Source organism: Micromys minutus, assembly GCF_963924665.1.
Source record: "Micromys minutus genome assembly, chromosome: 15".
Taxonomy (NCBI): Eukaryota; Metazoa; Chordata; class Mammalia; order Rodentia; family Muridae; genus Micromys; species Micromys minutus.
The window spans coordinates 21,731,062-21,743,971 of NC_137984.1; the positions used below are offsets into that span (position 1 = coordinate 21,731,062).

Genomic DNA, 12,910 nt, shown 5'->3' on the forward strand with positions numbered 1-12,910 from the left:
AATCTTCATTAGAGTTGAGGTCTCCAGGGACATTTGACTACTTTGAAAGTCAACTTGTGCTTTCTGGCCAAAAATATCTGAGATTTCTTCTCTAGTCTTAGCTATAGATCCACTTAGCTTGTTCTCTTGATAGTCTATAAACACTCTCTCAGAGGCCTAAACCAGACTGCCCTTGTGCCCCACATTATTCTAACCAGCATTATTTCATAAAATCAGCCAGGCACAGTAGCATAAGCTGGTAATTCCAGCACTCAGAAACCCAAGGCAAGAAGTGACAACTTCAAAGTCAGTGTAGGCTACCTAGAGAATACCAGGCCAATCAGAACTACCTAGGAAGCCCCCATTTTAACAAATCAATAAATATGTAAATAAATAAATAGAATCAGGCTCAAAACCCTGGTGGTTTTTTTTTCATTTTCCTTTCTGAATTAGCTTATATAAAGTCCAATATAAAGTCCCTTCATACCCTTTCATGGGCCAATCCAACAGCCTATTTATAGATGATGAACTCATCTGTTCAGAAGGAAAAGAAAAAGCCTTCCTCAGCTTGACTATCAAAACTGGACAGACACTAGCTCTGTAGCAGGACTGCCATCGGGTGTTTATTTTTAGCCTCCTCATATTCAGAGATCGTCACTACACACAAGTATGAAGAGTAGGAAGATGAGGTATCAGGAAACACTCCTGTCACCGCTCAGAGGACCTGGCTCGGTGGAGCCTAACCACGAGGTGGACTGAATGAAGTCTCATGCAATAACCGACTTTGTATAGAGCACCAGACAACCTATGCTCTGAAGGTTAAGCAAGGGTCGTATTAGTTCAGGCTGTACAGATTTTAAATAACAGTAGCAAGGTAATCCAAAGTAAGTCCACTTTTATTCACTACACCGGGGATGGCATGAGGCACAGTCCAGGAACAAACCCGTTTATAAGAAACCGAGGACAAAAGATTTAGCCTGTGTTTTCCTATTAAGAACTCAGAATTCTCCTCATAGAGCTCCATTTTTGGATGGTGTTCTGACATACTCCAACTGTGAGCATTTTTCCTTATGTCAGAAAACAGTAGGAGAAGGGAGAAGTCTGGATAAAAGTGGGTATCAGAATCCCAAAGCGCTCTCTGTACTGTTTAAAATATACTCTTAGCTACTGGAGAATTCTGAAAACCTGAATTATAGTCTTTATCATCTTTCCTCTACAAATAATGATTATCTCTTCATCAAAAGTTTATCTTCTAGGCCTAGCTTCAGACTCCACCCACCTATCTTACATGCTCCCATAAGACCTAGCCAGAAGTAATTTCCCTCTTCCCAGGACACTTAGTACATCATACATTCTAAGATATTTCCCCAAATCTGCTATTAGTGCTTTGTAAATGTGTCTCTGGCCTTCTCTCACACTGTTGCTTTAGCAAGTTGACATGGTTGCTGGTCAGGGGGTCCAGGGTAATCCCTCAAATTATCTAGACAAAAAAATACAAGGAACCAAATCAAAATCAATACTACCATGGGGGGGGGGGCGAGATATCAAACTCCTGCTTAAGAAATCAGTTTATCTTCCAGAATGCTGAGGCCAGGACACCTGAAAACCACTATTACCTACTAGTCACATGATGGCGAACTTCAACCTCCCTGAGACAGTTTCTCCAGCTTTCCTCAGTGAGGAACAGCATCAGACTGTTCTGGCTGTTGTGAGTTTTAAACCATTATGAAATAAGTCAGTTCACACTGACAGGAGACAGCAGCCGTGAGAAGAGGCACGGAAAGCAACTCTGAAGATGCTCAGCAGTCTCTTTCCCAGAGAACTCTAGGTTCTACGAAACAAAGTCATCCATCCATTTAAATGGAGCACCAAGTGGCAAAGCCAGAGCCTAAATTTTTACCACTGACAAGACACTCATTAATTTTCAGAGCTCCTTGGCATAAAATCCTGAGAATTTAGCAGCAGCTTGAGAATTTACAGAAAAAAAAAAAAAGAGTCCAAGGCTAACGAGCGACCCTGGGGCCGTACCTTGTGATGACATGCAAGAACTGTGGTGTGAGCACAGCTTGCTGAGACTTCTCAGGATACCAATAGACTGACATTAACTCGACAGATTTCACAACCATGTACAGGTAGCCCACATGAGGTAATGAGAAGAAACAGAAGAGACTTGGCGTCTCTTTTTTCTGAGAAAAATCCTTTTCATCGGTATGAAAACCTGCATTGGAGAAACACAAGAAAGACATGCCATGAAGCCAGTAGATAAAAGGGAAGAGTCATTTTGTGACTTTCCGACGTAGACTGTACTGTATCATACAATGACCACGAAGGTGCTCAGGGGAAGTGGACAGTGAGAAACGCTGTGGGGAGAAGATAGTTAGGAAAGCACCGTTTTGCAAAGCACTAACGGTAAGTCACACTCAGCAGTGGTTATTAATACTGGAGTGTTCACCAGGGACCACAGGCTTTCCGAGAGACAGCAGAATTACACACACAACAAATAAGAGTAATGTCCTCAAGCATGAGTCCACATCCACTAATGAGAACAAAATTACTCCACAGCCGGGACTCAATGTTCTCTGTTTCCAAATAGTGAAAGAAATAATTAAACAGAGACTTTTAAATAATATTACTCGGTAATCCAGCATAAATCTAAAGCATTGCCATTTCAACAAACAATAAAAAAACTAGTATTTTTTTGTACCAAACATTCAAAACCTAATGTATGGCTTACACTTACAGTGTATATTGGTTTCAATCAGCTATATTTCAAATATTTAAGGGTGAGTTATGGTTAACAATATACTGAGAAGCACTGTGATCTACTAACTTACATGGGAATACAGGAACCTGATAAATGACACTGTGAGGACTCAGTCAGCAACTGTACCAGCTGGTTTGTGTCAACTTGACACAAGCTGGAGTTATCACAGAGAAAGGAGCCTCAGTTGAGGAAATGCCTCCATGAGATCCATCTGTAAGGCATTTTCTCAACTAGTGGTCAAGAGGGGAGGGCCCAGCCCATTGTGGGTGGTGCCATCCCTGGGCTGGTAGACCTGGGTTCTATAAGAAAGCAAGCTGAGTAAGCCAGGGGAAGCAAGCCAGTAAGTAACATCCCTCCATGGCCTCTGCATCAGCTCCTGCTTCCTGACCTGCTTGAGTTCCAGTCCTGACTTCCTCTGGTGATGAACAGGGATATGGAAGTGTAAGCTGAATAAACCTTTTCCTCCCCAACTTGCTTCTTGTTCATGATGTTTTGTGCAGGAATAGAAACCCTAAGACAGCAACACTCCAACTATAGAAAGCTTTACAGTAAATTCCCAGTTTCTTGCTACATAAATTGCAAAAAGAGAAGGAGAACGCTAGTCCCACATAAAATACAAATATTGGGGGGAAAAACATTTAGAAGATCAGGTACCCTGAAAAGATACCCAATAAAACCACAAAACATTTACATGCAAAAGTATTTTGAATTCGCTAAAATAGAATAATATCAGATTCTATTTAAAGAAATATTTATAGGAAGATGGTATTGATATTCATCAAAATAACCAGGAATGCAGTAGGATACTACCATGTGGAAGCTATAGATGTGTGTGTGTGGGGGGGGGGGGTTCTGTTGTACTATTGTCTCACTATCTAATGAGTTTAAAAGTTTTCATAATCAAAGTTCTTTTTAAAAAGTCTTCTGCTGGGAGTGGTGGTGCACGCCTTTAATCCTGGTGCTCAGGAGGCAGAGGTGGGCATCTCTGAGTTTGAGGCCAGCCTGGTCTACAGAGCAAGTTCCAGAACCAACAGGACTATGGAAAAACCCTTTCTCAGAAAACAAAAACAAACACAGTCTGCTTCCTTCTTCTATGATCCCCATTGATTCTGAAAGTCCAATTCTGCACTTTCCGTAACTAGCCAAAGCCAACCCCATTTTTTTCTTCTTTCCAGAATGTATCTGAGCTCTAGCTACACAGAACTAGCCACTAATGTCTAGGCACATGATGATGTTACAGCTTACATATGTTGGCTCCTCTTGTGCAAAGTCTTGCAAAATTCTTCACCTTCTTAAATAACCACCCACCCCATCCTGAACTCAGCTCAAATATAAACCACACACATACAGTCATTTAGCCTTCAATAAATACTCCCAAGGTACCTGCTGCATGGAGTACTGCTGCTTGAGTTTCTGACAATTCACAAAACAAGGTGAATCCTTCAGAGTGCTCATGTTCTAATGATGGGGAGAGATTTTAAACAGTGGAAAAGAGAGATTTTAAACAGAGAGAGCAGAGGGGGCCTAAGCCTGGGGCTCAGTAGTGAAGAGCTCTTGATGCTCTTCAGAGGACCTGAGTTCAGTTCCCAGCACCCAAGGTGGGTGGCTCACAACCATCTATTACGTCTTCATTGGCCTCTGCCAGCAACACACTCACAGCCAAGCCCTCAGTCAGACAGACAGACACAAACTTAAAAGTGAGTCCAACTGAGAGGACCAAGGGAAGTCCTCTGTGCAAAGGTGACATTTGAGCTGTACACTAAATGATGTGAAGAGGCCACTCACGCACTATCTGAAGCAAGCACATTCTAGGCCTCAGCAGAAGAAATAGGTTCCACAGAAAAGAACACTTGGCATGTCTGAGGAAGACAGGAAGGCTACTGTGACTAGAGGACAGTGAGCAGGTTGGGGTGAGACAAAATGAGCCCAGTTGGGTCACACTGGCTGTGGACTAAATGGGCTTTGTATTTCAACTGTACGGGCGGTTCACTGAGCTGACACGCTGACTGGCTTTGAACTGTGTCCACCCTTGTTTCACACACACCCATTTTTTTCCTCCACTCTCTCTGGTCTTGGCTCTTTCAGTTCCTCTAATCGAGATTCTGTGCCCATGAAAGAACTTTGTGGGTTCCCCTATCTGGAACACTCACTTCCCCTCCCTCCAACCGAGCTATCTCAGTCTCCGAGTCAGCACAGTTCACCGTACAGATCCATTTTCAGGAAGCAGCCCTCCTAGACCCCAGAAAAAGTCAGGGCTGTTGAAGTTGGAGCCTCGTTCTTGTTCCCAGCCCCATACTCCAGAAATGAGACTCAGACTCAAATATATTTACAAACACCTTGGCCATATAGCTAGGCTCTCCTCTGACTAGAATCATGACATAAGATAGCCCATTTATTGTAACCTACATACTGTCATGTGCCTAGTTCCCTGTGCTCAGGGACCAGGCATCTTTCTCCTTCCCAGCTTCCCTCACCCCTTATTCCACAATTATCTTCTCCTTCTGATGCCCCACCTTTATTTCCTGCATAATCCATAGGCTTCTTAACTGACAGGTGATGCATCCATACATTACACACCCATTCCTTCTATAGGGGGTCTTTTGCCACAGGCTTTTTACCAGAGCTTGTTTCCCATAAAGTACTATTTCAGTGTCCAGCTCTGTCAGTGTGTGAGGAGTATCTGCTTTCACCATTAGATAATTAACTTCATAAGCACAAGTGTGTTGCCTGCTTTTGCTCAGTACTCAGCACAATGGTCAGCAATTGTAGCTATTCAATTATGTTAGAAAGACGTGTGGTTACAACAATATTTTTATCTTTCCAGAAACCATCTGAAGATGCTGAACAGCCCATGAGTAGGTGCAGGACTCTGATTTCTGGTGAACTCTTAAGGATTCTGGTGACAAAGCTCAAAAGAGTCCAGTTAAGTCAGAATTAGAATTATCACCATTTTTTTAAAGACAGGGTCTATGTAGCCCATGCTAGCCTAGAACTCACAGTGTAGTGAGAGGATGACCCTCCTGTCTCTACCTCCCACACTGATAAGATTAAATGTGCATACCACCTCACCCTGTTTATTCAGTGCTAGGAATCAAGCCTCACAGACGCTAAGAAAAGTGCAAGACCAGCTTCACTACCTCTCCCATTATATTTTAAGTGTCCAGGTAAAGGCAGCGTGCAGCAGGGTTGACATCTAGTATTCTGAATGCGTTTCCACTCAAACTATGTTTTGCCACCTCACTTACAAGGCCATTCTCAGAAAGTTTGTCAAATACTCAGCTGGAACCTAGACAGACCTCTGCTCCAATAGTGCTCACAGATTTCCTTTTCTGGGCCTATAGACTAAGTCAAAAGAAAAGGGAAATGAGATTTCCTGGTCATACCCTCCCAGTGGTTTCACTTCTCCTCCTCGCCAATATGACTTTCCTTTCCTCGGGAAGACTCAGTAGAAGGACATATGCTGTCTACACACGGTCTTCCCTCCAGCCCAGGGCCTGGAGAACCTCTCGACCCTGCACCTCAGCTGTACTTACCAGTTTGGTGAATGGGTAGCAGCTGAAGGGAATGTAACTTGATGTTATCAGACAAGACATAGAATGAAATATCTGGAGCAAAACGTCTGAGGGTTGAAGAAGAGAAAGGGGAGAGATCTAATTTCCGTATATTTTAAGCAGGCATGGAAAAGCTAAAAAGCTTGTGAATGAAAAAGTTTTGTGAATATACTCTTACCTATACAGTAGATGCTGAACATGTAAATATTTTACTTTCTCATCTTCTAATCCTGTGGACTCCAGTTTAACAGATATTCCGGACTGTTTGCATTTTTCACCAAGGAGTTCCATGGGTTTTAGGCAGATAACAAAATCCTCTGACTCAAGCTGTGAAGTTTCATTGCTGACATCTTAAAAAATAAGATTTAAGAATTGAACAACTATACGTGCTACCATCTGCCAGAATGAACACTAGACACATGTATCCGCAGTGTCTGCACTGCTGTGATAAATCATCATGACCAAAGGCAATGTAGGGAAGATCAGTTTATTTCAGTTTTCAGATCACACTCCATCACTGGGGAAGTTAGGACGGGAACTCAGGGACGGAGCTGATCCAGAGGCCATAGCCGAGTACTGGCTTCTTCCCTAGGCCTTCCTCAGCCTGCTTTCTCATACAAATCAGGACTACCTGCTCAGGGGCACACCACCCTCAATGAGTTGGGCCCCCTCACATCAATAACTAAGAAAATGCCACACAGGTCTGCTTACAGATCCATATCACAGAGGCATTATTTCAATTAAGGTTTATTCTTCTCAAAACACTCTAGCTTGTTGTCAATTTGAAAAGGGAGGGGGGCATTTAATAACCAATATTATTAATGTCATTAAATCTTGAATATTAGAACAAACATTAGAAACCCACAGAGTCCAGGCACAGGGACTCACAGCTATAATGACTACACTCAAGAATCTGAGACAGGAAGACCCCAAGTTTGAGCCGAGCCTACATCAAGTGAGTTCCAGGGAAGCTAGGGACACAATGGTACTGGTACCCTGTCTCAACAGAAGAACACCAACCGTTTTCCCTTTAGAAATCCCTCAACTAATAACGGTTGTTCCACTACTCACATACTGACAAATACATGTAGAAATATGTTTACACAGTAAAGAATAAGCTATGGATAGTCATAAACACAAACCAAGGTCATAGAAACATGTGGGGAGCCGAATGCAGACGCCATTACAAGATGGCGCTGGCTCCCTCACAGTTTGAGGTAAACAACTCCATATATAGTAATGCTCTTGTCAGCTAAGGCGCTGCACCCTGCTCATGCGCAGTACATAACCTATCTCCGGCCAATCCCGAGGCCTCTGGTGTCAGCAGACTGGTGACAACCAATCATGGCAAGCCCGTATGCACTTCTCCCTATATAAGCGGACAGCTAGGGTAGTTCGGGCTCCTCGCTTCCTGCTCTCCCCTTCAATCAAGAGGCTCCCACAATAAAGCGTGATCTGAGAAGAATCCTCTGGTGGTGGTCGTCTTTCCTCACTGGTCGAGGAGCGCGCCGCAGGAACACCTAAGCCCATACGAACTGTGGCATGTCACTATAGATACCAGGTTTCTTTAAAGACTATCACAAAAGACAAGTTCTCTAAAGTTAAAACTAGAACGTCAAATTCATTATTTACCTTCTGTCTGTTCCGGTGGGTTGCTGCTTCCTTGTGGGTGATGGTTAACTCTCTCTCCGTGTATAGGGTCTGACTCCAGTTTTAGGAGTAACACTTCTAAATCAGACATGACAGCAACATATCCAATACAAAAAGAGATTTCAACAGGCGTGATACTGTCTATGTGTATAATTAATGACCGTTCAAAGTTCAACATTGAGAATTCCTCATTGATGATATCATACTTCAAAGTAAATAAGACTAACTTATTTGTACATCCAACAAGAAGATCTCCTTTCATGGGACAGCAGGAAATGCACAAAGGGGCCTCCGACATGGGCATTTCAATTATAGACATCTGGTCTCGGAAGCTCTCACAGAAGGATGCCTCCACTCTGTGCCCAACCATGCGAATACACACACGGGAGTTGTCGCTCCTCTTACTCCTCCAATTCGCATAAGCACGCAGGAATACAGTTTTGTTTTTCTCTTCAATTGCTACCAGATAGTCTCCTAAAAAAGGAAGCAAGATTGCATTTGGAACTCAGAATTAGAAACTCAGTCACTGCCTGAAAATGGAATGTATGATATAACATAGCAAACGCTGACTCGAAAAAAGAACACCGCTGACCTCTAAGATGACCTCTATCATGGCATGGGACTGGGAGGCAACCAGATTAGCATTGGGGTTATTATAGGCCATTTAACTGTCAGTTGAAATAAATTGGTTTCTCTGTGTGGTTATTAGGGACATAGCAGAGATAAAGAAATACAGCTGCTGGATTAATTCACTGTTTACATAATATCAAAAATAATTCATTTCCCAATCAGTGTATGCCAAATAGTTGACACAAACACTATACTTTATTATGTAGCAAATAAGCATATATAATTGTTTGGAGATTTGTTTTATGTTGGGCTATGGAACACGCACATTTTAAACTCACTCCATAGCCCAGAATGTCTTCAGACTTGCCAAGATCCTCCTGCCCTGGTCTTTTGAGTGCTGATAATTGTACCATCACTACTTTATGATAAAGGACGATTAGACTATGAGTAAGAGGTACATCATTGTGACTTTTATTTGCATTTCCCTGATGATTAGTGATGTGGAACATCTTTTCATGTGCTTTAGGACATTTGCATGTCTTCTTTAGAGAAACGTCTATTCAAGTCTCCTGCCATATACGCACTGCTGGGGATCTAATTCAGTGCATCACGTGTGCCACACAAACGCTCTGCCACTTGGCTATTACCCCAGTTCCATCTGCTCATTAAAAATAAATCAGTGTGTTTTCCTGTTACCAAATCAGCTCATTATTCTCAGACACCAGTCCTTTATCAAATATATGATATACAATTTTTTCAAGACCTCCAGAAAGCTCTTTCCATCAACTGTTAGAATATATGCACGTGCGTGCGCGCGCACACACACACACACACACACACACAAATCTTTAATTTGTCTACTATTCTTTTGTTGCCTCTATTTTTGGTGTCATACTGAAGTTAGTAAATGATATTTGTTTAGTTACAATAAGAGCTTTTAATCATATATATACATACCACATATGAATTGATGTATCTGCAAGTTGTAGGTAATATCCATATTATACTGTATGATTTCAAGTTAATGACTGGCTCCGTAAAAGCTGTAGTGACACTTGCTATGCATGCCTCCTTAACAAGCCTTTAAAACTTTCTGTAAATCCTTACAAGAGCCCTTCAAGACAAATCTCTCGCTTCCTCTTTTACAGTTCTCTGACTATCATTAATAACGGCCTGCCTAAGGCAACGCACACAAATGATGGAGCTTAGATATCCTTGGGATCTGGCTGGCCCAAAAGCTTATGCTCACTCTGTGCACGACTGGAAATGGAATAAAAATCTACAGTGTTCTATATAACCTTTAAAGGGAGGATTTAACTTTAAAATGTCATTCAGTTTATGAGGTGGGGCTAGTTCAGTTCTCTTGTGCTAAAGATCAGCAAGAAGAGCTGTGTAGTCCTGTCTTTCCTGCCACTCCACCCACAACTACCCCATACACACATGTCCTTCGAGGTCTTCCACACTGCACTGGCCTCTGGGTCTGTTAGTTATCCCTCCTCTTCACATCACACCTGCTACCCAAATTCAACCTCTTTTTATAGATTAATTTATTTACTTTATGTATATGTGTACACTATAGCTCTCTTCAGACACACCAGAAGAGGGCATCAGATCCCATTACAGATGGTTGTGAGCTACCATGTGGTTGCTGGGAATTGAACTCAGGACCTGTGGAAGAGCAGTCAGTGTTCTTAACTGCTGAGCCATCTCTCCAGCCCCCCAAATTTAATTTCTACCATCCCTGGTAATGTTAAAAACTCAAAACCTAAATTTTGCCTCATTTTCTCCCGAATGTTCTTGTAATGGCTTATCATTTCAACTTGGACTATGAAACACTTAAGAGCACACCTCTGGTTATTTCTTGTGGGTCCATTTCCAAAAATGACTAGATCATGAGCTCTGACCTAATGAATGCACTAATCCATTAGCAAATTTACATCTTGGAGACTTTAGTGTGGCAGGGGTCTGTGGAAGGGAGTCTGGCTGCAGGAAGGTCAATGTTGTAGAGGGCATATCTGGGAACTCTATCTTCCCCTAGTCCCTTCCTGTTTCTGCTTTACACTACCTTTTGAGCCCTCACAAAGGTGGACTGCACCCTCCCAAACCATGAGCAACAGAACTCTGATTATAGGGGCCCCGTGGCTGACTTACGGTGGTGCCCACAATTTACAAAGGGAGAACAGCATTTGGCAGATTAGTATGCTGGGGGGGATGGGGGGGCACAAAGTAAAACATGACCACCCCCTGGTATAAAGGAGGGAAGGAGAGGGAAAGGGGGAGAGAGAGAGGAGTGGAGGGAGAGGGAGAGGGAAGAGGGAGAGGGAGAGAGAGCACAGCCAGAAGATCTGGAAGAATCCAGAGCAGAGAGAGAGAGAGAGAAAACACTGAACATGGCCAGCTGAATAGACCTAGCCAGGGCTATCTACAAGAGAGAGAGGAGCAGGGTACAGAAAGCAGAGAGCACAGTGGGATTGGAAGGGCAGAGAACAGTGAGACTAGCCGGAAGGGTTAGAAGAACAAGTAGCTGTGGACAGGGAAGGAGAAGTGGAGAAGGCAGGGAGAAGGGCTGGAGACACTAGCCTGAATTCTGAAAAATGCAATAGGACCTTGGTGTGCTGATAAGCACCAAAGGAATACGGTAATTGGAGAGCCATAGATCCTTTTTGCCGGTGGTAAGGGAAATGACTCCTTTTGATAGACAGGAACTGGCTCCACAAGTCCCTGAAGAATGCTGGCTTTTATCTAAACACCAGAAATCCTCCTCGGCTTATCTCTGGATATTTGGACTGCCTTTCGGAGTTTGCCACTTGGGGTTTCCTTTGGACCTGACAGAAAAAGAAAATGTTTTCTGCTTGGGTAGATGGCCTACAAAACACTCATAGTAAATATAAATGCACAGGTTATCCTGGTTTTTGACAAGGTAGATTTGCTACGGCGGAGAACACTAGGCACTGAAAACACTGAGACCAGAAATCTCCAGGTACATTTACTCAGAAGTAAAAAAAGAAAAATGTCAAGCCAAAGACAGGTTTTCTGAACATTGGCATAGCCAGGGGTCAGCCTATTAATGGTTAGTCATGCATGGGTTAATAGAAGTTACACTCAGAAGTAGAAGTTCAACTGTGGACTAAATGCTACCTTTGAGTTCTATGACCCATGATACTAACGCCATCCCACATGATTCCTTAAGTCCTTTAAGGCAGCCGACTTGGTTATAAAAGCATCTTTGTTCTTCAAGCTTTCATTAACAAAGTTATCATGGTTTGTTAGCTAGCCTCTTCCAGTCAGTGTGGCTCAAGTCATTAGAACCCAACCGGGGCCCAGCATCTGATACACTCCGATGTGAGCTGTATCCAGAGAAACTTAGCATTGTTTCGGAAGGTGTGACCCAAGAATCTTTTTTAATGCTTTCTAAATGATTCCTACGCACAGGTAGTAGTCATGCAAGGACCTCAGGAATCAACACAAATGAAAGACAGGAAAATAACCTTGTAAAATGACCCATGCCTCAAGTTGTAGAACAAATGTCCCTTTGAAAGAGTGGAGCAAATTGTGTAAGCTTGCTGCCTATGTCTTTATACACTCTCACACACAGTGTATCTAACAATTTTTAAAGGTCAGCCTATAATGTAAGAGTCTTAAATCACCCACGAGTGACAGTGACTGAAGAAGTAAAAGGGCTGGTTATGATTTGAGATAACTTTTGAGGTCGATCCTCTCGTGAACTTCAGGATATCATTCTCTCTCCTCTTTCTCTTGAACCAGGTTTAAATTTTCTTACATTAAAGTGGAGCGGATCGGCCAGCGTCCTCCCCCCACCCCACGTGGGGTGCCTGTTTTGTTTTGCTTCTAGACAAGATTACCTGTAGCCTAGGCTAAAATGGAACTCACTGAACAGCAGAGGGTGACCTTAAACTTCAGATTCTCCAGTCTCTACTTCCAAAGTGCTAGAATGACTGACCGGTAGAATGAGTGAGAAGGATGAGACCCGCGGCTTCAGGCAAACTAGGCAAGCACCCCACCCCGTGGCACTACACCCCACCCCATCCGTGGTTGCTATGACAACTGACAAAGCGCCTGGAGCACTTCACTTCCCGACCTGCACGGACCTTCAGCAGACAGCCCAGAGAAGCACCATCCCTTCCCTACCCAGAACCCAGCTCCAAAGCTGCTCCTCACCGGCTTCGCTGTAGGCCATGCGCAGAACCCTGCCGAGCGTGGAGAAGGTGCAACGCGGCCGGCACAGCTCTGCGCCCTGAACCGAAAACGCCTCCACCTTGCAGCCGGAAGCCACGAACAGCGCATCGCTCCCGCCGCAGCAGAACTGCTCGGGTTCCCGCTGGCAGGGGACCACTTGCTGCGACCCGAATGGGTGCAGGTTGTACAGACGCACCAT

The 12,910-nt window shown here is 43.5% G+C and overlaps 1 protein-coding gene across 3 annotated transcripts in view; it reads right to left on the reverse strand.

The window, feature by feature from the left end:
• The window catches only part of HPS3 (HPS3 biogenesis of lysosomal organelles complex 2 subunit 1), a gene marked incomplete at its 5' end in the record, with an annotated part of 33,237 nt that extends 20,327 nt beyond the window's left edge, over positions 1 to 12,910 (reverse strand). For all 3 annotated transcript variants that reach the window (XR_013975343.1, XM_080929407.1, XM_080929406.1), the window contains 5 exons: positions 2,008 to 2,197; positions 6,277 to 6,362; positions 6,473 to 6,644; positions 7,927 to 8,418; positions 12,694 to 12,910. Coding sequence is in view for 2 of the 3 variants with exons in the window: in XM_080929407.1 (XP_080785533.1) it covers positions 2,008 to 2,197; positions 6,277 to 6,362; positions 6,473 to 6,644; positions 7,927 to 8,418; positions 12,694 to 12,910 (1,157 nt within the window). The remainder of the gene's footprint in view (positions 1 to 2,007; positions 2,198 to 6,276; positions 6,363 to 6,472; positions 6,645 to 7,926; positions 8,419 to 12,693) is intronic.